The sequence below is a fragment of the Nicotiana tomentosiformis genome, chromosome 10 (assembly GCF_000390325.3).
Source record: "Nicotiana tomentosiformis chromosome 10, ASM39032v3, whole genome shotgun sequence".
In the NCBI taxonomy this organism is placed as follows: domain Eukaryota; kingdom Viridiplantae; phylum Streptophyta; class Magnoliopsida; order Solanales; family Solanaceae; genus Nicotiana; species Nicotiana tomentosiformis.
Genome location: NC_090821.1, coordinates 74,337,334 through 74,364,408, shown reverse-complemented (window position 1 = coordinate 74,364,408; position 27,075 = coordinate 74,337,334). Strand labels below are relative to the sequence as shown.

The 27,075-nt window shown below is 38.1% G+C and overlaps 1 protein-coding gene across 1 annotated transcript; it reads right to left on the bottom strand.

Annotated features, from left to right (window-relative positions):
- Positions 1–23,391: 23,391 nt before the first annotated feature.
- On the bottom strand, positions 23,392–24,649 carry LOC104098852 (adenylate isopentenyltransferase-like). Its single transcript, XM_009605683.3, has one exon. It carries the CDS (start codon positions 24,647–24,649, stop codon positions 23,726–23,728), a length of 924 nt encoding a protein of 307 aa, XP_009603978.2. The 3' UTR covers positions 23,392–23,725.
- Between the last annotated feature and the right edge of the window lie 2,426 nt (positions 24,650–27,075).

The following is a 27,075-nucleotide window of genomic DNA, read 5'->3' as shown; positions in this document are numbered from 1 at the left end:
AATAACTCAACCCATTCTCGTGACGAAGACAATGTTCAGAAATCGAGGTAAAGCATTAAGACTTTTTGATGAGTCAACAAAGCTTAAAGGTTTTTAATGATTTGCTAAGTCTGGCAGGATATGACCAGATAGTGTGTCTATAGGATTACACGTTTAGAAATCACCTATGTGAGTGTGAAATGTAAGTCGCTTCAAGGGGAATGAAAGTAAAGGCCCATTCTCTAAGCACTCATGAAACCAAGCAGTGTTCATGGCTGAAATGAACACAACCGTGAGAACCATAAATGGTTAAGGATTGATTGTGTGACTTATGTTGTCTAGGTATACAACAAAACTCGACAGTTCAAAGATATCAAATCTACCGATTGACCGAGTATATCCGATATAAGTTCACTATGGAAAGTTCAAAGGGAAACCTACTTATCTAGATGCAATTAATTCTTACATGTAAAACACACACGTGTCCGTGCATTCCTTTATTTTATAGCCATTCCCCATTCATGTGGGGGATTGTTGAGATTTTAAGTTTGTGTAGCTTAAAGAGGGTGAATGAGAAATGGAGGAAAAATAAAATATTTGAGTTTCCCTCCTTGGCAAAGGGACATTGTCCCATATTGGAGCAAGAAAAGGCTTTTGATGGGTATATATATAACTGCTCTTCTTCTAGCTCTTAAAGAGTTAAAAAGAAGACAAGCCTCGTGCCGTCGTCGCCGTCGCTCGCTCGGCTCGGCTTCGGCTTCGACTTCGGATTCGGATTTGGTCAAAGATCGATTGATTGATTAATCTTTTTGGATAAAATTCCTTTTAATTATTTAATTAATTAATTAATTAATTAATTAGCGAAAAATTCAATCCGCAATAACCCATGACCCGCGACCCGGTCCGTTCAGACCCGTTTTCTTCCCCGGATTATTTTAAATCTGTTTTCCTGCAATATTTCAAACAACCTGTTCCAACAGCCATGGTTGTTTCTGAAAGGTTGCAAACCTTTTCAGAAACAATGCCAACAACTCTATAAATATACTTTGAATCCCAGAATCTTTCCTTACCAAATTTTCTGATCTTCTTCTTCTTCTGCACAAAAATTATAGTGTATTTCACAACTTTCGAGTGGCTCGCTGTTCACCGACGTTTTGGTACCAACACTCCGGTGAGTTAAATCGTTCTATCCTGAGAGGATATATTCCAGCACCTCGGGTACTTGAGGGAAATAATTTCCTTAAGGACACACTGTGTATTCAGTGGGCTTGATTTATTCCTATACTGTTTTTCCAGAATTTATTTCGTTAAACAAGTATTACTAACTTTCTGTTTTGTTTATATATTTCAGAAAGTTTAATGGTTTAATTATTTAGTACAACAATACAGATTTATAACATTGTTAGGGCCCGTTTTGCCATCATTTTTTTTCACTATTTTTGATATTTTTTTCAAAATTAGTGTTTGGGAAAAATATCAAATTTCACTTGAAGTTGAATTTTAAAAAAATTCGGAATTTGAAAAACTCTAAAAAACTATTTTTCAAAATTTTCAATTCAAATCGCTCACAGTTAATATTTCGTAAGGGGTGTGTAAAATCGAAACATAATACATAATATAAATAATATAAGACAGAAGAGTAGTATTTATATAAATGTAGTTACGTGAGTTATAAAGCATACAGTCAAAATGCGTCACAGAATAAGAACAATGTGGATATTTTTAATTTTATTCATTTATCTTGGGGAAAGGAACATTACCAGTTGCAAGAATATTAAAATGCTGAGCATGCGCAACAAACATACCTCTGATCATTGTGCTTATAAACACAGTCATGATAGTAAAAACAATAGCACTTTGTTATGGGGGGAAACACTTCACGAGTCTAGAATATGAAGAGTTTAATTATGCACTAACAAGATATAAATATGACATAATCACGTCATTTATACAGTAATTAAGTAAATTTCTATGTTAACTATATTTGTTAAACGGAGATATATAAAGTTAAATTCGAATAGAAAATAGTACATGACTTAACATGGACGGATTTAGGGGGAGCGAAAGGGGGTTCACACGAACCTTCTTCGCCGGAAAATTACACTATACATATAAGGTAAAATTTTATTTGTACCTTTGTATATTATATTTTGAATTTTCTTGACATAATCTAAAAGCATAGCTTAATAGTAAGGTCGTTCAAAATATTTATCAGGTTGTTGGCTCAATTCCCAATAGACAAAGTCTCTTTTTTTTTTTTTTTTTGAATTTCTTAGCGAAAATTTTGACTCCACCACATTTGAGGCTTCCATTGGTTCAATAAATGATCATGCGCAAAAGGAACCGCACGCGAACTGACTCAAACCCACTTCACTATTTCTTCTTCTTTGCTTAGCCCAGTAGGCTCTTCATTTTCTATTCTTTGGTTTGGGTGATATAATATTAGCATTTCCAATTTTCAATTGTTGAGTAAACAAGAAAAGACTTCCAAGGTACTCATTCACTCTCTTCTCGATATTTTTGTCTTTCACTCTTTTTATTCTTCTAGGATCTCCCATTCTTCCACCATCATATCATCCAAGTGGCGGATTTAGGCGCAAATTATGATGCACGTGAATTTATGTTTTTTTGCTGGATTAGATATTTTATGTATATATTTTATAAAATTGATTTAATATTATTTGTTAAATTTTATGTCCCAAAAATATTAAATGTTATATTTGGCTGAATGTTAAGTTATTTATCTAAAAACGAGTAATCAATTCCCGCTAAATACTTTATTTTTTCTCATTTTTTAATAGTCACCCGTATTCTAGAAACCTTAATTTCGCTCTGGTCACCCCCTTATACGTCCTATTTTATTTCTTCACTATGATATTACTTAACACTAAAAAAATTTTACTTGTTGCATTTTGAGGGACAAATTAAGTGAAAATTGACTACCTATTTTATACTCTTCGCACCGTGTGTTATGAGACATCATTTTCTTCTTTAATCTGTTTTAAAAAAATGATATATACTTTTATATATAAAAATAATTTAACTTCAAATTTTTATTTTTAATTTCAATGATATACTTTTATAGCCGTAGAACTATCATGATATATTTAAAGACTATAAATTTCAAAATTCTTCCTTCATACTCATTTAAAATCCTGCATTTAAAGTGAATACTTTTCTTGTATAGTAGTTTCAGAATATCCAAATTTGACTTGGAATCAATTTCATATTTAATAAACGGAAAGTAACAAATAAATTATCGGATGAAAGAAGTAAAAGAAAATATTTATAAAAATATATATAGCAGGTTGGCTGGGGCATGCGCTGCTATTTTAGTCTAAATTTCATATAGTTGGTTTGTTCTTTACTACTGTAGCGAATATATTTAGGGACTGAATATTATGATTTCCTTAACTAGAGGTTACATGCATACCACTCTTGTTTGCCTTGACATGTTTTGATAATCTTAAACTATTTTATTAACACTAGCTCCACTAATTAATTCTGCATTGTGATTATCATAATCTGAAGTATTTTCTTTAACTTGCGAATAGACTTACCCACTATTGATATTATCCGCTTTGAGATTTAAAATGCGTCATTAGGATCTAAGAGTTATTTACTTATATACTCAGTATTTCTTCCGTGTTTTGTCGATGTGATCGAGATTCGCCTAGGGTGTCACATGCATCCTCAACTCTTAGGGACTCAACATCTTCGCTGAGTTTTGCCCCATAATCATTCAAGATTGCATGCGGAGTAACTACCATGTGTAACAATTCTGCCTACTAGTGATATTGTCCGCTTTGAGTCTAGACTCGCACGACTTTAAAACGTGTCATTGGGGTCTAAGACTTATTTACTTATATATTCTCATCATCTTTCTCGTATTTTGTTGATGTGAGATTCGCCTAAGGTGTAACAACTTGCTTCTTCATTAATGATGATTTCCTAAATTTGATGTACTTGACAACCAGCTTGGCAAGAGTGAACATGTTCGACTGCCAACGAGGGTAATCAAGAGCTATGACAAGTTTGTCTCTTCTCGTATAAGTCATCAAGACTATATCTCTTAAAAATATACTATGATATGGTCGAATGGAATCAAATTAGATTTAGGTTATCTATGTAAAATGGTTATAATATACTTGTAGATACTCATATTCAGCAATTTAAGAAAGGGCATTAGCAATATAAATGCTTGTTAAAAACCGTCTATGGATTATATATCATAAGTAACAACCTCTTGATTCATGGAATAGTTGCTAGAATCTTGGGATCAGTTGCTAATTAGGAAATTTCACATAGGTTTGCGTAGTATATATTGAGCGAGCCGCTTAGGGCGTAAGCATCGTAAAGTTGAGCTCCACGCGTAAGCCTAACGGCGTTTGTAAGTGCTCTGCCCAGGGACGAGTCCCGACTTTCCAAAAAAGCCTTTTAAAACACCGCTAAAACACCGCTAGCCTCACATGATCTTGAGACTTTTATCGCGCCTTCAAGATACGCTTGCTTGGCTAATCTATTATATCTTAGGATTAAGACCAAAGTTTACTATTACATTTAGTCTCCGAACTTGGCAAACCATCACTCTTGTTTTGCTCATACACGAAATCAAGATTTGAAGTTTATGAATTTTGAATTTGCACGGAACACTTAGATCGTCTTAGTTATTGAGTTTTAATTAAATATTTATATATATTTAATAAATTTCCTATTAGAAAATATAGTGTTTAAGCAAAAATGACTGGACTCGACAAGACCCACACCTAATAGGCTAGCTCTGGACTTTTGCCTTGGCATATTTCATGATACCAAACCATTTTATTAACACTGACTCCATTAATTCATTGTAATTATCGTAATCTGAAGTACTTTTTTTTTCCCCAACTTGCTTCTATAATGGATTGTTTTTCTATATTTTGAAATACTTGAAAACCAGCTTGGCAAAAGAGTAACATGTCGACTGCCACTGAGGGCAATCTAAAGTTATCACAAGTTTGTCTTTTCTCGTATAAGTCGATATTTCGTGTTCTAAAAATATATATGGGCGAATCAAATAAAATTAGATTGGATTTAGGCAATCTAAGAAAGATGTTTATAACACTTGCGATCGACGGATCAAAAGTTTTGAATAGTTGAGATTACTTAAGTATATTATTGTTGGTCAATATGAAATTAAATATTACCCCTGACTTGAGTTTGTCATCGATGAATTTTACTTCAAAATATTTGTAGCCCTGTTTTACACTAACAATATAGTTTAACATGTAATTTTCTTATAAATGACCTGATTATATAAATATTTTTTACACTATCAACGCATAAAACTTAAAATTCTTCACACCATATGCAAGAGTTGGGTTAAACACAATCATCAAAAACAACTTTGGAGTAAATGATTTTATAAATTTTAAAATTTATCAAAATTTATCAGAATTAATTTGTCTCGTATATATATATATATATATATATATATATATATATATATATATATATATATATATATATATATATATATATATTTATTGGTGAATCGAATAAAATTAGATTGGATTTCGGAAATCTAAGTAAGATGGAGCTGGCTTAACTCATGAATTTTCATAGATATTGGTCCTACATTATTTATTCATTAGGACCATCACATTCCCATTTTCATATTGCTATATGCTAATATCATAGGTTACCTATTTAAGGTAAGTGATGACCAATCATAAAAAACCAAGGCATTTGTGACAGAAGAATAGAGAAATCTATAGACATTTGATTGCTTTGTGAACCTAATCTTTCAATTATGTCACCAATCCGGATTTAGAATTTGAAGTTTATGTGTTTCTACAATGATCTTAAGTTAATGAATATCTATACATATTTAATGAATTTCTTAATATATATTTAAAGTATAGACAAAAATTATTAAATTCAGATGAACTCACCATCACTACATACCAAATTTTATTACAAGAAATTGTGTGTTCCCCAAAAGATATTGTTTGGAGTTTGTATAGGGACATTGACCACTTTGAAGATTTTCTGGTGTAAGTTTCCATAATTGTTTTGCCAGAAGTTTCAGAACCTTTAAGTAAATAATATGGCTTTTCTATACCATAATTGACAATGGGATAGTTGTCCTTACTGAACTTCATCCGGTCCACTTTAATAATAATTCATTCGGTCCTTTTCGGTTATTTTCACGCATATTAAAAAAATTATTTTTTAATATTAATTAATAATAAAATTGATTATATTAACCTTGCTATCTTTTTAATTTATTTATTGAAAATATAACAGATACTTCGAGACTTTTTACTTCAAGAACAACTTAAAAAAAAGAATTTAATTCCTTCTTAATATTTGAAAAAATCAAATATTATGGACTATAAAAAAATAATAAAAAATCAGTTAAAGTAGACCGAGAAGATATAATATATTGTAAACACAAGGGTAACAGTTTCAATAAGGTGACCCGTTTGACAAGTGACTTCTTTGATTTGATAGGGCGACTGAAATACTCGATTTAGAGCTATGCGAAACAATTGAAAAAGGAGATTTGGAATCCAGCCACTTAATTAGACCATATTTCTTTGTTTAACAGAGGATGATCTGATCTTATAGAGAACCTGCAATCTTCCCATTTGATTACTTAATATCCTTGTGACTATCTGTAAATCTGAAGATACTACTTCAAATATAGACACATTAATCAGTTCAATAAGAAAGAGAATAGAATAGAGAAAAGAGGCAAAATCTTGGGTGCAATGTTAGTATAATAGATTCACTACTTATAAATGTTCCATGTGGATATAGATTATTCTTTGGTCACGTTGATTTTAATTTTTAGCATAAATCTTGTCGTGCGTCTTTAAGATTTGCACTATTTAAAGATGTCAAATCTTGCAAAAGAGAGCTTCATCACGTTTTAGATTACAACAACAACAACAACAAAAAATCGGTATATTCTCACAAGTGAGGTCAGGAAAGGGTAGTGTGTACGCATACCTTATCTAGTAAAGGTAGAAAGACTGTTTCCAATAGACCATCAGCTTAGAAAGAATGAGAAGAAGAAGGGGAAGAAGGAGGAGAAAGAGAAAAGGGAAAGAAAAAAATGGGGGGGGGGGGCAACAGGAAATACGATAACAGAAGCAAACTAAATCACATGACGAAGTAACGATCTACTTAAGAATATGCAGGAACGTGAGTGCTACTAAAGTAACTGGTAAGAAAAGGAGAAACTTATAACTACTACCTACTAACATTCTACCATAATCCTCGACCTCCATACCTTCCTATCAAGGGTCATGTTCTCAGTAAGATGAAGCCGCGCCATATCATGTCTAATCACCTCTCCCCAATACTTCTTTGGTCTACCTCGACCTCTTCTCAAACCCGTCATGGCCAGCCTCTCACATCTCTTGACAGGAGCATCAATGCTTCTCCTCTTTACATGCCCGAACCATCTCAGCCTAGACTCCTGCATCTTGTCCTCCATGAAGGCCAATCCCACTTTATCCCGAATAGCTTCATTCCTACTCTTATTTTTTCTGTTATATGATAAGTGAGAATTTTGAATACTTATTAGCGCCTTTTAGCTTTCGTTTTAGTCCAAAAGTATCTAATTGTGTTCCCGAAAACTGATAAAATATGCTTACCTGCAGGAGTATTGGAAAATGAGCCACTACGATGAAATCCAACTCAAGGAGGAGTGATCTGAACAAGGACAAAAATCAGGCACAGAAGTTCAAGTGCGGACCGCAGATTTTTATCTACGGCCGCTAAATATGAAGGAAAATCAACAGAGCCCTAGTGCAAAATGCGGACCACATAATTATTGTGCGGTCGTAGAAGCTACGTAAGAGCCAAAGTTCAAAGAGTTTCATTTCAAGCTCAAGAAGAAATGCGGACCGCACAATAATTGTGCAGCCGCAGAAACAACTATGCGACCGCACTCAGGAAATGTGCGGTCCGCAGAAGAGCCTAGTGCGGACGCACCCAGAATTGTGCGGACCGCAAAACATGAGAGATGCGGTTGCAATCCAAAATTGTGCATCCGCAGAGTCAACTCCTGTCAAGATCTGAAGAGAAGTGCGGACCACACATATAATTGTGCGGCCGCAGAACCTTCGAAAGGGTAATTTTGTCCAAAAATTTCAGCTTTGTATAAATAGACTACTTTTATGAAATTAGGTCAAGTTTTGAAATATTGAAAATCCTGTAGCCGTTTTTACTTGCTTCTTTAGGCAATTTTAGCTTATTTTGGTGATTTAACATTGGATTTTTATCTTTTAATCTTGCAATATGAGTTTTATCATCTTTTCTTCTCTATTTTTCTCTATACCCATTATGAGTAGCTAGATTTTTAGTTAGGGTTATGACCCAACCCTAGTGTGTGAACCTAATGGGTGTTTGATTTATGGCGTGTTTATTATTTAGCCTTGTTCTTGCCTTTAAGTATAGAATTAATGGTTGCAAACATTAGTTTATGCGTATTTGACTTGGTCTCTACTTAAGAAAGAGAGACTTAGTCTAGGAAAACTTGGCTAACAAGAATTTGGGATAAAATCAAGAGATTGTTAGTCCCAATTAAAGGGTTGAACATAGATATAGTAAAACTCGACTTGAGTATTTTATCAACTGTTTTGTTCAATATCTATTTGGACTTGAGAAATCCAAATCTGGCAAAATTACTCTCTTATCGAGAGGTATTGAGTGGGTATTTGAGTATTGATTGCTATAATACACCCCGACCAACAAAATAAGCTTTAAAGTTTACAACCCGTTAGGCAAATACCTAGGTGAAGGTCATACCCCTTGAACTTTTTATATATTTGAAAACCACCCAAAAGTAATATTCTCTAGTTTTATATCTTTAGAATTGTAATCCTTAACGTAATCTTAGAAGTAAAAACAAAACCATATTTGTAGAAGTGCAACCAAGATACTTCACGTGCTTTATCCAAATATATACCACTAATCCCATCCCAACTCCCTGTGGATTCGATCCCGACTCCTTGTTGGGTATTATTATTGTAATCGACCGTTTCACAACCCCGAATAGAGGCGTGACTTGTAGGAGATCAATTTTTGGCGCCGGTGTCGAGGAGCATAAAAACGAATTTAGCTATATATTTGATTTTGTGTGTGAATTGTCTTCTTTTCCTTCCGTGTTACTAATCATTTTGGTGAAACAATTGTAGGTGAAACAATGGCTCTCAACAACAATGATCCTCTCGGAAACATGCATTTGGGGGATGTGGACGTGGTCGATGACCAAGTTGAAGAGGTTTCTCTTGAACCTAAAGCAAATAGACGAGGACGACCGCCTCAAGACAACATTCCCGTTCAACCCCCACCTCCACCAAGAGTGGCTTCACACTAGGTGTTGCCGAATGAAGGGTATGCAAGTACCATAATCCCGCCCCGCATTAGGGAGGGAAACTTTCAAATCACAAATGTTATGCTCACATTGCTAGAGCAACGTGGATTCTTTACCAGGGCTTCGAATCAAAATGCGTACAAACACTTGAAAGGATTTGTGGACACTTGCTGTGGGAGTAAACAAACAAACGTCTCCGAGGATGCTTTAGGGTTGAGGCTATTTCCTTTCTCTCTACGAGGGAAAGCCTTGAATTGGTTAGAGAGGTTGCCAAACCATTCCATCCATACATGGGATGAATTGGCAGAGAAATGTATTTCCAAGTTCTTTTCTCTCGGGCATATAACTACTCTTAGAGATAAGATTCTAGCATTCAAACAAAAACCCTATGAGCCTTTGCATGAGATATGGGAGAGGTACCGAACTATGGTGAAAGAGTGCCCAAACAATGACATGACGGAGGCTATGATTCAACAAATTTTCTATAGGGGATCAATACTACCAATCAATGCTTGATCAACCAACTTGCCAGTGGAAATTTCATGACAACGCCATATGTGGAAGATTGTGAGATCTTAGATGAAATGGCGGATACTTCATCGGCGTGGAAAAGTAGAGAAAATGTTCCTCAAGGTGATTCAAACGTGATTCACCTACGTAAATAATTGCATGATCGTGGGCAAGCAATTTCTGAGTTGACCACCACAATGAATCAATTAGCCAAGGCTTAACTTCAACAAGTTCAAAGTCCTAAGCAAGTCAATGCAATGGAGGGAGTTAATATGATGGTAAACAAGAGAAGGCAAAGGGTCCTCAAGTGCAAAATCGTGCGGAACATTATGTGCAAGAAGATAATGGGTTTGATCAAGATGAATCTTACAATGAACAAGAAGAGGAAGTAAAATATGTGAAAAACTTCCAAGGGCAAAGAAACAACTCTCAAGGCCCGAATCAACAACAATGGCGACCTCATGGTAATCAAGTAAATTGGAATGGTCAAAATAACCAAGGCAATTGGAGTGTCAATAGTCAATGATATTGGGGAGGCAACAACCAAGGGAGATAGAACAATAACCAAGGAAATCGGAGGTCGGGATTTCAAAGGCCCCCGATGTATCAATAACCGAGCAACCCACCTCCTTATCCTTCCCATGGTCCAAGATCTTCCAACAATGAGATGGGACGAATTGAGAACATGTTCAAACAAATGATGGAGAATAATGCCGACTCTGATGCTCAACTAGCCTCTCACAACACTTCAATTCGCAATTTGGAAGTTCAATTGGGGCAAATTTTGCAAGCTTTAAACACTCTTCCTAAGGGGGCACTACCAAGTGACACGGTGGTGAACCCAAAGGGCAGGAACAACACGGGATATGCCATGGCCATGAATACAAGGAGTGAAAAAGGTGGGGATGCACCCACATCAAGTCAAAGGAAAATTGTGGATGATGAGCAAGTGGTACAAGAAGATGATATCCCGAAGAATGTGGTGCAAGAAAATGATGAAGTAAGAATTGATATTGATGACAATGTGAAGGAGACTCAAGAGGAAGTGGATCCGTCTAGGGAGCACATTATTAACATACCGAAACCGGTAGTGCCAAAGGCTAATACACCAATTCCAAGGCCTCCTCCTCCATATTATCAAAGGCTTGCCAATAAAAATGGTGATAATCAATTCAAAAAGTTTATTGACATGATGAAGAGTCTATCTATTAATGTACCATTGGTTGAGGCTTTAGAGCATATGCCTGGTTATGCAAAGTTCATGAAGGACTTGGTGACAAATAAGCGGTCGATGAATTGTAAAACTATAAAGATGACTCATCAAGTGAGTGCAATTGTGCATTCAATGGCTCCTAAATTGGAAGATCCTGGCGCTTTCACAATCCCTTGTGCCATTGGAAGTGCCGACTTTGCTAAAGCTCTTTGTGATCTTGGGGCAAGTATCAATTTGATGCCCTATTCGGTTTTCAAGACTTTGGGAATTGGGCAACCAAGACCCACCTCTATGAAATTATAAATGGTGGATCGTACCATGAAGAGACCGTTGGGTATAATTGATAATGTGTTGGTTCGTATTGATAAATTCATTCTTCCGGCGGATTTTGTTATTCTTGATTGTGAAGTGGACTATGAGGTGCCGATTATTCATGGTAGACCTTTCCTTGCTACGAAAAAAGGCTCTTGTTGATGTGGAAGCCGGTGAACTTACTTTCCGGGCGGGTGATAAAAAGGCGGTGTTCCATGTGTGCAAATCTATGAGGCAACCGAATAGCAATGAAGTATGTTCATTCGTGGACTTGGTGACCGATATGATTATTGATGATACTAGTGCCACGATGAATGTTGATGATACTTTGGAGGCCGTTTTGCTTAACCTTGATGATGACGAGACGGATGGCTATGTGAAATGCGTAAACTCATTGCAAGAAATGAGGTCGTACACTTATAAACTCCGCAAATTGTCCTTGGATCTTGAAAATCGAAAGACTCCTCCAACAAAGCCCTCAATCGAGGAGCCTCCCACTTTGGAGTTAAAGCCATTGCCTCCGCATCTCAGGTATGAATTCCTTGGCCCTTGTTCTACTTTACCGGTTATTCTTTCCTCTTGTTTGACTAACGTGCAGGTAGACTCCACATTGGCGGTGCTACAAAAGAGGAAGAAAGCTATTGGATGGACATTGGCAGATATTCGAGGAATAAGCCCCCCATTTTGCATGCACAAGATTAATTTGGAGGAAGATTCCAAATCCTCCATTGAACATAAAATGAGGCTAAATGAAGCAATGCAAGAGGTGGTCAAAAAGGATATCATCAAGTGGTTAGATGTAGGGGTTGTTTATCCCATTTCCGATAGTTCGTGGACCTCTCCGGTGCAATGTGTCCCAAAGAAATAGGGCATGGCGGTGGTTACCAATGAACAGAACGAGTTTATTCCTACAAGAACAGTGACCGGGTGGAGAGCATGTATGGACTATTGCAAGCTCAACAAAGTCACAAGGAAGGATCATTTCTCACTTTCCTTCCTAGATCAAATGCTTGATAGATTGGCCGGTCATGCTTTCTATTGTTTCCTTGATGGGTATTCCGGCTACAATCAAATTCTTATTGCTCTGGAGGATCAAAAGAAGACTACTTTCACATATCCTTATGGTACTTTCGCATTCTCGTGGATGCCATTTGGGTTATGCAATGCACCAGTGACTTTTCAAAGGTGTATGATAGCTATCTTCACGGACATGGTGGGGGATTTCCTTGAAGTCTTCATGGATGACTTTTCGGTGGTCGAGAATTCTTTTGATGATTGCTTGAAAAATTTGGATAAGGTCTTGGCAAGATGTGAAGAGATGAACTTGGTGTTGAATTGGGAGAAATGTCATTTCATGGTTGAGGATGGCATTGTCCTTGGCCACAAAATTTCAAATAATGGCATTGAGGTCGACAAGGCAAAAATATAGGTGATTTCTAAACTTCCACCTCCAACATCCGTGAAGGGAGTGAGGAGTTTCTTGGGTCATGCGGGGTTTTACCGGCGTTTCATCAAGGAGTTTTCCAAAGTGGTGAACCCCTTGTGTAAGCTTTTGGAGAAAGATGCCAAATTTCATTTCAATGAAGATTGCATGAAGGCATTTGAATTGCTCAAGTTCAAATCGACAACTACTCCTATTATCATCTCCCCGAATTGGAGCTTGCCTTTTAAGCTCATGTGTGACGCTAGTGATATGGCGGTCGAAGTAATTTTGGGGAAACGTGTCAACAAGATCTTTCATCCGGTCTACTATGCTAGTAAGACCATGAATGATGCCCAACTCAATTACACTATGACCGAAAAAGAGCTCCTTGCTATTGGTTTTCTATAGAGAAGTTTTGCCCGTACTTGATGGGTACAAAGGTGATTGTCCACACGGATCACGCGACACTTCGGTACCTTATTAGCAAGAAAGATTCAAAGGCTCGGTTAATGAGATGAGTGCTTTTATTGCAAGAGTTCGATCTAAACATCCAAGATCACAAAGGCAGTGAAAACCAAGTGGCGGACCACTTGACTCGTTTGGAGGAGGAGGGGAGGCCACATGATGGCCTTGAAATCAATGACTCCTTCCTCGACGAGCAACTTCTAGCCATTTCAATGACCGAAATGCCATGGTTCGCTGATTTAGCAAATTATCTTGTGAGTGGTATTGTACGAGATGAGTTCTCTTTAAACCAAAGGAAGAAGCTCAAATAGGATTGCCTAGACTATTATTGGGATGAACCGTACCTCTTTCGTATTTGTACCGATGGCGTGATTAGAAGATGTGTGCCGGAGGTGGAACAAGTTGAAATTCTTAGGGCTTGTCATTCTTCACCCTACGGTGGTCACCATGGGGGAGCAAGAATGATAACCAAAGTGTTGAGTTGTGGATTCTATTGGCCTACTCTCTACAAGGACGCAAGTGATATAGTCAAGAGTTGTGATGAATATCAAAGGGCCGATGGGATTTCAAAGAAAAATGAGATGCCCATCACCACCATGTTGGAAATTGCGATTTTTTATGTGTGGGGTATAGATTTCATGGGACCGTTTGTAAGCTTTTGTGGGAACACCTACATTTTGGTAGCTGTGGATTATGTGTCAAAATGGGTTGAAGTCGTTGCTCTACCCAACAACGAATCTAGAAGTGTGGTGGCATTTTTGAAAAAGAACATCTTCACAAGGTTTGGTACTCCGCGGGCTATTATAAGTGACGATGGGTCGTATTGTTGCAACAAAACTTTTGATACCTTGCTTAGCAAGTATGGTGTCACTCACAAAGTCACGACCCCCTATCACCCTCAAGCAAGCGGACAAGTGGAAGTCTCCAACCGGGAGATCAAGAGTATTATGTCAATAACAGTGAATGCCAACCAGACGGATTGGTCAAAGAAACTTGACGATGCTTTATGGGCTTATAGGATGGCTTACAAAATACCGATTGGGATGTCTCCATACCGGTTAGTGTTTGGGAAAGCTTGTCACCTTCTGGTGGAACTTGAGCACAAGGCATTGTGGGCTTTGAAGAAGCTAAATATTGAGTGGGATGTCGCCTCCAACTTAAGGATGGCACAATTGAATGAGCTAGATGAATTTCGGTACCATGCATATATAAGTTCATCCTTATACAAGGAGAAGATGAAGTACCTCCATGACAAGTACATTCGGAATAAGGAGTTTAAAGAAGGTGATCTTGTGTTATTGTTCAATTCTCGGTTACGGATGTTTTCGGGAAAGTTAAAGTCTAAATGGAGTGGCCCGTTGGAAGTTGTGAGTGTGACACCCTTTGGTGCATTGGACTTGAAGAATAAAAATGATGAAGTGCTTAGAGTCAATGGTCACCGGGTGAAGCACTATCTTGGAAAGGTTAGTGATGGCCACGTAGTGGCGGTGATTCATTTCAAGTGATTGATGGTAATCTGCATCGTGCAGCGACGTTAAATCAAGCGCTTCTTGGGAGGCAACCCATGTTTCCTTTTCTTTTCCTTTTTCTTCTTCTTTAGATAGGTCTTGTTTTGTGCTAACTGGTTTTGAAGTGTGTTGCAGGAATGAGTGTACTTTGTAAGAACTGTGCTCAGGAAAAGTAGCTAAGTATGAAAAAAGTGCAGACCCCACATTTATTGTGCGGATCGCACAATTTTGAAGGCCATAACAGAAAGGGATTTGCGACAGCACAATTCTTGTTGCGGCCACATAACTGGAGATCAGAAATTGCAAACTCTCTGAAGTTGTGCATGTCATAGAAATGGACAAAGTGTGGCAGCACAAGGAAATGTGCGGTCCGCACAAATATCTGCGGCCGCACTCAAAAATGTGCGTAACGTAGATCATCAAAAGGGTAATTTGTAACAGGTAAAAGAGTGTAGACCGCACACAAAATTGTGCGGCCACACTCAGCTCTTGAGTCCTTGCCCTAACCGGCTAACTATAAATAGTCCCTCCTCACCACTGTTCAAACTTTACGAACTCTGAACAATTAACACAAAGGAAAACACAGTGCACTCAATTAATTCAAACATCTCACTCTTATTTCATCATCTTTGATTCTTCCTTGCATCACTACATTACTGGTATGTTCAACTCATCATTAAATTTTTCAGTTTGCTTAATTTTGTTCATAATTAGTTTAGTTATTTTTAGCCCTAATGTCAAAATTCATCATTATGTGAGCTTACAATTGTATGGGTAACTTCTTATTTGCTAATTGGGGGATGGGTAAACTGTGTACCATGTCTAAATTGCCAATACCATGTCTAAATTGTGCATGAATTGAAAAATCCTAAGTGACTGCCATTTGTTTTTGAATTGTGTGGCCGCACAAGGAATTATGTGGTCCGCAGATCATTAGGCTAGGGCAAATATTGTGTGTACTGCACTCAAAATTATGCAGTCTGCCGAAATTTAACCGCGGCCGCAGAAACGTGTGTGTGACCGTAGACCGGTCAATTCTCTTACTTCAGAGAGTTATTATTTTGGAGCTTGCAATTGTGTAGCCGCACTCAAGATTGTGCGGACCACACTTCAATTGTGCGGTCGCACTTAAAATTGTGCAGACCGTAGAACCATCAGTGCAGCCGCACTTCCAAAATTGTATGGTCCGTACAAGCCCATCTGCGTGTGCACCCAAAAATGTGCGGACCACACTTCCCCCAACCTGCATACTATTTGTCTATAATTGTCTGATACTTTGGATTTGAACTATAACTGATTCGTATTGCTATGTATTGCAGATAATGGTTAGATCACGGGGGCGAGGTGATACATCCAAGGGGAGGGCCCGAGGCCGAGGCAGGGATACCCTACCACTCTCCGTGAAAAAAGTGATATCTAAAAAGGAAACTGTAGGGCGAGGTAGGGCTGCAGAGCCCTCTGAGTCATGTTCATACATCCCGTCTAGGGAAGCATCAGAGGGCCACTCTGTGGAAGAACGACCTGATGCCCAATCTCTGTCACAGCAATTTCCATGGAGATACCAGCTCCGAAATGAGCCTTCCACCTCAGCAAGCACTTTTGAGGGTTCGGATGATGACAATCAGGGTTCAGAACCCTCATCTACTTATTCCCCCTCCGCAGAAGAAGCTCAAAAAGAAATGCGGACCGCCCAATAATTGTACGGCCGTAGAAACAACTATGCAACCGCACTCAGGAAATGTGCGGTCCGCAGAAGAGCCCAGTGCGTCCATACCCAGAATTGTACGGACCGTAGAACATGAGAGATGCGGCGGCAATATAGAATTGTGCGGCCGCAGAGTCAACTCCTGTCAAGATCTGAAGAGAAGTACGGACCGCACATATAATTGTGCAGCCGCACAACCTCCAAAAGGGTAATTTTATCTGAAAATTCCAGCTTTGTATAAATAGACTACTTTCACGAAATTTGGTCAAGTTTTGAAATATTGAAAGTCCTGTAGCCGTTTTTACTTGCTTCTTTAGGAAACTTTAGCTTATTTTGGTAATTTAACATTGGATTTTTATCTTTTAATCTTGCAATATGAGTTTTATCATCTTTTCTTCTCTATTTTCCTCTATACCCATTATGAGTAGCTAGATTTCTAGCTAGGGTTGTGACCCAATCCTAGTGTCTAAACCTAATGGGTGTTTGATTTATGGCGTGTTTATGGTTGGGTATTTATTATTTAGCCTTGTTCTTGCCTTTAAGTGTAGAATTAATGGTTGCAAATATTAGTTTATGCCTATTTGACTTGGTCTCTACTTGAGAAAAAGAGACTTAGTTTAGGAAAACTTGGCTAAAAATAATTTGGGATAAAATCAAGAGATTGATAGTCCCAATTAAAGGGTTGAACCTAGAGATAGTAAAACCCGACTTGAGCATTTTAACAACTGTTTTGTTCAATATCCATTTGGACTTGAGAAAGCCAAATTTGGCAAAATCACTCTCTTACCGAGAGGTATTGAGTGGGTATTTGAGTGTTGATTGCTATAATACACCCCGATCAATAAAAAAAGCTTTAAAGTTTACAACCCGTTAGGCAAACACCTAGGTGAAAGTCATACCCCTAGGATTTTATATATATTTGAAAACCATCCAAAAACAATTTTCTCTAGTTTTATATCTTTAGAATTGTAATCCTTAACGTAATTTTAGTAGTGAAAACAAAACCATATTTGTGGAAGTGCAACCAAGATACTTCACGTGCTTTATCCAAATATATACCACTAATCCTATCTCAGCTCCCTGTGGATTCGATCCCGAATCCTTATTGGGTATTATTATTCCAATCGACCGTTTCACAACCCCGAATAGAGGTGTGACTTGGAGGAGATCAGTATACCCACTCATCTATCTCAACAGCCTCATTTCTGCTACTTTCATCTTCTGTACATGTGAGTTCTTACTTGGCCAACACTCCTCCCCATATAGCATAGTTGGTCAGACTACCACTTTGTAACATTTACCTTTAAGTCTCGGTAGCACATTCCTATCACTTAAGACGCCAGACGCAAGCCTCTATTTCATCCATCCCGCTCCAATACGATGTGTAACATCCTCGTCAATCTTCCTGTTACCCTGGATAATAGACTCGAGATATTTCAAACTATCTTTCTTGGGGATAACTTGAGTATCAAGCTTCACATCCACGTGTGACTCATAAGCCCCGTCACTGAATCTGCACTCTAAGTATTCTGTTTCAGTCCTTCTCAACTTGAAAGATTTAGACTCCAAGGTCTGTCTCCAAACCTCCAACCTTGCATTGACCCCGTTTCGCGTCTTGTCGATCAATATTATATCGTCGGCAATTAGCATGTACCATGGAACTTCCCGCTATATGTGCTGCGTCAGCACGTTTATCGTCAAGGCAAATAAAAATGGGCTAAGAGCCGATCCCTGGTGCAGCCCCATCACAACTGAAAAGTGCTCCGAGTCTCCTCCCACCATCCTCACCCGAGTCTTACCACCATTGTACATATCCTTAATCACCCAAGTGTACGCTACTGGCACGCTGCTAACCTCCAGACACCTCCACAAAACTTCCCTTGACAGTTTATCGTACACTTTTCAAGGTCGATAAATACCATATGCAAGTCCTTTTTCCTTTCCCTATACTGCTACACTAATCTCCTCACCAGATGAATAACTTCAGTAGTTGAGCACCCTAACATGAATCCGAACTGGTTCTCAAAAATAGACACGGTCCTCCTCATCGTGACTTCCACCACCCTCTCCCAAATTATCATAGTGTGGCTCAACAACTTTATACCCCTATAATTATTGCAATTTTAGATATCACACTTGTTCTTGTACAACGAAACCATTGTACTTCACCTCCATTCCTCGGGCATCATTTTCATCTTAAAAATTACATTAAACAACCTAGTGAGCCACTCCAAACCTGCTCGACCCGTATTTTTCCAAAACTCCACTGGAATTTCGTATGGCCCCGTCTCTCTGCCCCTACTCATCTTGCGCATAGCCCTTTCCACCTCCTCCACCTTAATACGCCTGCAATAACCAAAATCCCGCCGACTCTCGGAGTGCTCCAACTCACCTATCGTAATACTTTTGTCCCCATCCTAGTTCAACAGTCTATGGAAGTACATCTGCCATCTGCGTCTAATAGGTGCCTCGTCCATTAATACTCTGTCGTCCTTGTCCTTAATACACTTCACCTAGTCCAAGTCACGGGCCTTCCTCTCCCCCACCTTGGCCAACCGGTACAACTTCTTGTCTCCTCCTTTGCTCCCAAGTTCCTCGTATAGACGCCCAAACGCCGCAGTCTTAGCCGCTGTGACCGCTAATTTTGCCTCTTTTCTTGCCTTGCTTCCACTATACCTTGGACCTCTCCATTCCACCACCAATCCCCTTTGTAGATAACCCTTCGTAACCCCTAAGTCCTCTCTCGCAGCTTCCCGAATGTAATTAACAGTCATGGCTCACATACTAGTTGCATCTCCCCTACTCTCTCAGGCCCTCACAGCCAGAAACTTCTCCCCCAACTCTTGAGCTCTGTCCTTAGTCAAATGACCCCATTTGATCTTAGTTTGCCTGCACACCGCCCTCTTTCTCTTGCTCCACTTGATCTCTTGGTCCATTACTAGGAGTCTATGTTGGGTCGTGATGTTCTCACTCGGGATGACCTTGCAATCAATGCATAAACCTTAATCACATTTTCTATAGAGGAGGTAATCAATCTGGGTCTTAGCTACTGAACTCCGGAAGGTGACCAGGTGCTCCTCCCTCTTCGGAAAACTCGAGTTAGATATCACCAAATCAAAAGCACTAGCAAAATCCAATAGTGTGGAGCCCCCCTCATTCTGATCCCCAAAGCCGAACCTACCATGCACATTGTCATAACCCCTAGCATCAGCCCCAATATGACCATTAAAATCCCTACCATTGAACAACTTCTCGATGTGTGGGATACCGCGTACCACTTCATCTAAATCCTCCCAGAATTGTCTCTTGACCTGCTAGTCCAAGCCTACATGAGGAGCGTACGCGCTAATGGCGTTTATAATAAACCCTCCCAACTACTAGCTTAATACTCATCAATCTATCGTTTACCCTCCTAACCTCAACCACGAGCTCCCTGAGGTCCCTGTCAACTAAAATACCCACACCATTCTTGTCCCAGTGCCTTCTGAGTACCAAAGTTTAAACCCGTCCACATCCCGAGCCCTCGTACCTACCAATCTAGTTTCCTGGACGCATGCTATGTTGATCTTACTCTTCTGAAGAATCTTACCTAACTCTACAGACTTCCCCGTCAAAGTCCCTATGTTACAGGTCCCAATTCTCATCTTAGAGGCTCCCTTATCCCCTTTTCCGCCCTTAGTCCCTGCCCCCGCCACCCCTGATGACATGATCTTACTCTTCCATCGTTTACCACAGCCACTATAGTCTAAGTGGTCTTAAATAATCACTAATACTCAAATACCAAATAGCAAAAATAAAGGAATATAAGCTACGAATTCGAAAGCTTAAGAACCCAAACGAAACTACAAGTAAGCAAATAAGAATTCCATTAAAAGCTAAGGCACCAAACAATATTTCAGACAAACAAATAGGCACTGTACTAAAACTAACTAATGCAATTATGTAACTCGCAGGAAAGGAAAACAAAGGAAGACAAGATATCCAGAGGTACCAACTTCGGGTGGGTAGAACCTGGATTATTGATTTGGATGACAAAGCATTGTTACAACACCTGCATGTGTCAATTTCAGGCCTTCCATACACTGCCACACGCCTCCGCTGCCGCTGGTCGTCACCGTCGAGTTGGTACCTGCACACAGCTGCTGGGCCCTCTACAAGAGGAAAAAAGAGGCGATCTGGAGAGCATCGGCAATGCTCCTTGGCCTATATCTGGGTCGCCACAACCTTCTTGAAAGAATGGTAGAAAAAAATGGAGGAAGAAATGCGGGGCGGACTAGGGATGGATAGAAAATCGAAAGAAAAGGGAAGGATAAAATGGAGAAAGAGCGAGGGAGGGGAAGAAAACATGGGCGAATTATTTTTTTTTTTTTGGGGAGGGGGTGTGAAGAAGAAGGGGAGGAGAAGGGTGGAAGGAGGAAGGAGGAAGGAGAGAGAGGAAAGGAGAGAGAAAAATATAAAGTGGACGGCACTTACCTGTGTCCGGTGACCGCCGGTGGTGGCGCAAGAAAGGTGAGAGGGGACATGACCATTAATGGGGAGTGAAGAGAGACCAAAGTCCAAATAAATCTTTCATATTGGATTCCTCGAACCATAAAGTTTAAAGTGTATAACTGAGAACGTGCAACCAAATATTTTGTCTTCTCTACTGTTGGGTAACGCCAACATCCTGCCTACAATAAGGTCCTCAAAGGAGGCTGGGGTGGTCCGAGTCGGAGTCATGGTCGAACATGGTGTTTGCTTGGTGAACTTGGATAAAAAATAAAGTTACGCCCTTACTATCAGCTATAATTTTTAGCATGATGGTAAACGCTTAATCCTAACATCTACTTACTCTTGATGAATGTTCTATGTTACAACTTACAATGATTTTAACTTTTAGCGATCACTTTTTAACAAAGGAATATGAATTCAATCGTTATAAGTATACGTACAGTAATCAATATTTTTGTGATTGTTAAAGTCAATTTAGTTAAGCAATAGTAAGAGGATAACATCTGGTCCATACAAAAGTATAATATTTGGCTGTCATTTCCATACATTTTTTTCATTTGGCATACGAGGAAATGCAGAAAGAGACACGAGAGATTGCGATCCTTGTAACCGTCGAGCCAAAAAAGCAGTCCAGTGCGCAAAGCATTTTGTGTTTATGCAGGGTTCGGAGAAGGCTCGGACCCGAGGAGTATGAATACCCTAATGCCAGCATTAATGACTGCTTCCACGGCTCATACACGTGTATTATAGGTTACCGAGACAACTTTGTCATTACTCCAAAATCCCTTCCTATAACCGTCGAGCCAATCAATTATGAATATACCATAACAAAGTTTAGAATAACAATGACTTACTAGTAAAATCCAATTAATCACTAAACTAAGAGTTCTTGTGGATCAACACATTATCTAACTGGTTTTTTAATTCCATTTTCTTGATTGACCAAGAAAGTGATAGCACAAGAAAGATTAATTTTCAGGTGGAGTCCTGGTCCCCCTCACTTGAGTTTTCACAATAAAGCTTTTTAATTGCATGCTGAACCCTTTGTTAATAGACACGACAAAAATAACAACAATAATGACAAACCAGTATAATCTTACAAACGGAGTATAAGAAGAGTGGGGCGTACACAGACTTTACCCATACCTTGTATGAGGTAGAGATATTGTTTTCGATAGATCCTCGATTCAAAATTGATGTATAATACAATATGATAATTTAAGTCAAGAGTGTAATCAAACTATACCCCCATTTAATATATTATTTCGTGTGATATTGTCCCATATGAAAGAGTTTATAAGCTATTTAGTACTCTCATCTTCTTTGAGATTACTTCGTACAACAATAATTTCATCTCAATTTCAAATAAGTTGGAGTTAAATATATAAATCTTTCGTCATAATATTTCCTCATTTGAAATTAGTCTTGTATTAGGCGCAAGTTTGCATAAGGGATAACAGAGTGAATATCCCCCCCCCACCCACCCCCACCCTAAAAAAAACACCCGTTAATGAAGTTGCCAGTACTAAAAGAGCAAATGTTCAGAATTAGAATGATTTTAGGATCCGTTAAGACTTAAAATTCAGTTCAATCTAAAAATTTGGAAAGTTACATTCTTTTTGGTCCAAACCTTCGAAATCTTTAATTCCTCCTTGCTGCTGATAGAAACACGCCAGTACTCCTACTGTTATACTTTTATTAATTATATTGATTCTACTATATATTACTACTTAGCAGATGATAATCTGTGATAGGCTTGGTAACAGACAGGTTCAAAATTTTAAGTTTACAAGTTCTTACAATGATCTCAAGTAAATATACAATAATAATCGAACTAATAAACTAAGTTCCGAGCTAAATATTCTTATCTATTTGATGAACTTTTTAATACAAATACAGAATCTAGGCAAAAGTTATTGGGTTCACAAGAACTAATAACTTTTAGATTAAATCCGCCCCTGTTTGATATAATTTCCAAACATTAGATAAATAAATTTTGTTTATACCAATTTTAACGAGCTTCAATGAGAAAAAAAAGAGAAACAAATTAAGATCTAGAAGTATAAATAGGTAAATTTGGGCAATAAAAATAAATATCTAATTAACCGTGATTAAGCAATAAATCTTGTATACGAAGTACCGACTATTTGAGTTAATTTTTTAACTAAATAAAGAAAAGTAATTTTTACATCACCAAAATGAATGAATTAATCATCTCAACCCCTAACGATATATATATATATATATATATATATTTTATTTTATTATTTTATGAGGTGATGTTCAGAATAGTTTGCACACGTCTTAACTATTCCACGAGATACCTTAATCCCTATCGTTATATCATGCACGGTTTTAAACTCAAAAAACATAATTTAAAAAAAGAGATAATGAGAAGCAAAAAGGAATTAGAAGAGAAAGAGAAAAGACTGTTTCTTGATTTTCTTTCAATTTTTAGTATGTTTTCATATGTAAAAAGTTGGAAGAGAAAAAAATAAAAATAAAAGCCGCCAAAATTGGTCGCCACTTCACTCTTCCCTTTGTCCTCAACCCATCACCAAAGAACCCCCTCCCCCCCCACTACCCAAAAGCCTCATTACAAATTTTTTCTCCATAAAATTACTCCAAAAAAATAAAAATAAAAGGGATAGTCTTTTCCCAATTTGTTTTAAAAAAAACAAAAAAAAAGAAGAGAAAGAAGAAGGGGAGAAATAGAGGAGCTGGCAAATAGCTGTAGAACCAAACCTACTCACTCAAACAAAAAACGCTTCACAATCTTCACGCTTGGTTTCACCACTTGTTTCTCCCATATCTCCGTCGCCGGAACCGGGATCTTGGTATTTCCCGGCGTCATCGCCGCCGTGAATGCCTCCGTGGCATCAACTCTTTGTAGGTCCCACCCAGCTTCTCTCAGCCGTTGGATCTTCCATATCTGCTTCTCCGCTAGCTGCCGCGTGTTCTCCTGTATTTCCCTCACTGCTTCCTCGTACAACCTGCATTTCTCCTCTACCGTACAATTCTTGTACTTTTGAAAATACCTCTCCATCTCCGGCACCCCTATTGCCTTTCTCAACCCGCTGTGTCGACTCGCTGAGTTTGCACCGGAAAATCCGTTTTTCTCAAAAAACTCTTCCAATTCCTCATACATCCCGGATTTCATCATTTCATCAACTCGTTTAAATAAATACTGATTCAAAACCGGAGTTAAAACATCCACCCAAATGAAGCAACAGTTATAAAGAAGCTCTTTTGATATACACTGAACCGGGTTCGATTCGTTGAAAACGTCGAGTCCCGGTTCGAACCGGTTTGATAAGAAAGCGTAGATGAATGAGTTGGACCCACCGACGATTAACGGGAGCTTGTTACGATTGATGATGTCTGAGATTCTGTCCGAAGCAACCCACCGGAAATCAGAAGGAGAAAACTCCGACGAAAACTCGCCGAGTAAATGGTGAAATACGCCGCGACGTTCAGACATTGAGATTTTGTTTGTAGTAATGTCGAGACCTTTAGAAATTTGGATTTTGTCGGAGTTAATGATTTCTGAATTAGGAAAATAACGAGTGGCGAGGTCGATAGAGAGTTTTGATTTTCCAGAACCAGTAGCACCCATTACGACGACGATTTTGTTCTTGTTCGTGGGTCCCACCACGGTTCTACCCGTGGCCATGTTACGTATCCATGTGAGACGATTTGGAAGAAAAAATTTGAGATTTTTGCTGTGATTAATGTATGATGATGAGTGGAGAAGAAGACAGTGATGAGTTGTTGATACGAATGATTTTAGTAATCTTCTCATAAGGAAGTGATGATATTGAATAATGAATATGATTAAGCTGAGATAAGCAGAGATTAGAATACTGCTAATGCTGCAACTAATATGTACCATTAACATACGAAAAACATGACAAAAACACAGAGGGAAAATGGGGCACCTGAGCACTATATGGAGGAGGTTGGGGTGGGGATGGGGGTGGGTTGGATAGTACTATAGTACTAGTATTTCTGTTATGAAAAGAGGATGAAGATGGAGTTTTTTCATATATATATATATATATATATATATATATATATAGTGTGTGTGTACTGCTAGCTCTAGCTACTGATATATTCTTGAAACCATCAGTTTCTTGAGTGTTTCTTTTCTATATATATATATATATATAAAATGTACATAGTGTGTATAAAATATATACACAGGGATCTAATATTTATTGGTTCTATAACTTCAGTGACGAGTACTGATAAATATTTACCTTTAACATAGCTAGGTTCTTGGCAGTACTGTTGTTATTTCTGCCATTGAAATGAAGAAATGTGAGTTTTACTTATCTGGTTTTTGGGTGTTTGCTTTTATGGGGGGAGAAGTGAAGAACGAAGAAGGAATGTGGGAGGAAAGGTGAAGTAATAGCAAAGCAGTAGTGGGGTTGTATGCAGACCAGGGAGGAATCATGTTAGTTTGCCTTGCATTTTATAACTTGTTTCATATTTATATCAATAGTAACATACTGTGAACAATTTGAAAAGGAAAAGAAGCAGAAATAAGACCATTGAAAACCAAAAATTGACTACTTGAAGATGGCACGGTGGTAAAAAGAAGTCACTTTTTCAATTACAATGTGATCAAGGGATAAAGAGGTAAAAGATAAAAGAACTATATTGTTAGGGGAGGTAACAAATAACCAATGAAACAGTTGAGAAATATGGGAAAGTAACAATACCTAATAAAATAAAATAAAATAGTTGAGTACGCGAAGCTAGTCCAAACACTAATAAAGTTACTTAATAAAAGAATACACTCAAGTAAATAATATGAACACTACCTGCATAGTAAAAATATAGTACCATAATATTAGGAATTTATTGTAATCCTTCCAAGTATTTTGGGTGGGTGTTCAAATGGATAGGTTAGGAATAAAATTGTTCGGGTCATTACAATTTAAAATAAAGTAAAATTTACGGGACACAACAAATTCACCCAATATATGTTTGGGCCAAGTTTGAGTGAAAAAATGTGAAAATAGCATGGACTAGCGTCAGGTGAGAATTTATGGTCTACCAAAGGATTCACGTCAATTCATGGTCTTAGACAAAAATTATGTATATTATGTGTAATATTTATATAATTTGTCTAAATACTATCTTTGTGAAGCCTGGTTAGATTTGTAGTGTTGGTTCACTGGTTAAGTAGCTGAAAATTTTCCGTAGGGACGAGGGATCGATTCTTGTTGAACCCATCCTCTAAAAATCCTGAGTTCGCCCCTGTAGCTAATATTTAATAGAAAAAATATTCAGTATTTGCAAATTCATTGAAAAATAGCACTATTTTATGCGGAGATAAATCGACAATACAATAGCTGAAACACAAAAGGTTCCTGTATAATATGCTCGATTATGGAGCTCCTGTATATAAACTTCTAGCATATTATATTGGAATTTCAACATATTTTGCTGGATTTCATATGTAAAGAAATTGATTTCTATCATATTATGCTGGTGTATACGGGTGAAACCATACCCATAAGCCGACCCGGTTCTCGATAAAATAAATCGAGCAAGGAATGCAATGACAAGAAATCGGAATCAAGGTAAGGGACTCGTCAAGTCAGGCACCGGGGGCACGACGCCCGCCCTCGAGTATATCGAGGCCATGACCCTGGGATCGGTCTAAATTCCTAAAGACTCTAGTGGGCATTATTGGGCAATCGAACACGATTAACAGAAGGCTGTAATACCCGTGACCAACCGAGTATCACGGCGTAGATCTTGGCACGTACCGACGGAAATCTAGTAATTAGTTAAACAGGAGATTTTTACCTTTTATGGAATTGTACCTAGAGTAGGATTCTCCTACTATATAAAGGGGGTCTGATTATTTATTGAACACATTGTAACACGCATCCTAAAGCAATACACTATTATTTTCACTGTTATTCATAGCTCTTATTCTCGTTCACCAGTGCTAGCCATTGTGAATCTGAATCGAGAGTGGAAATTTCATCAAGGCTGGAATTGTCCTACTCACGTGGTTTGAATTTACTATATCTTTTTTTGTTTAATCTAACGCAATTTATCGTTTGTATCGAATTAATCCGC

Excerpts from the sequence above, each read along its gene's own strand:
- LOC104098852 (XM_009605683.3), bottom strand. The coding sequence starts at position 24,649 with ATGGCCACGGGTAGAACCGTGGTGGGACCCACGAACAAGAACAAAATC.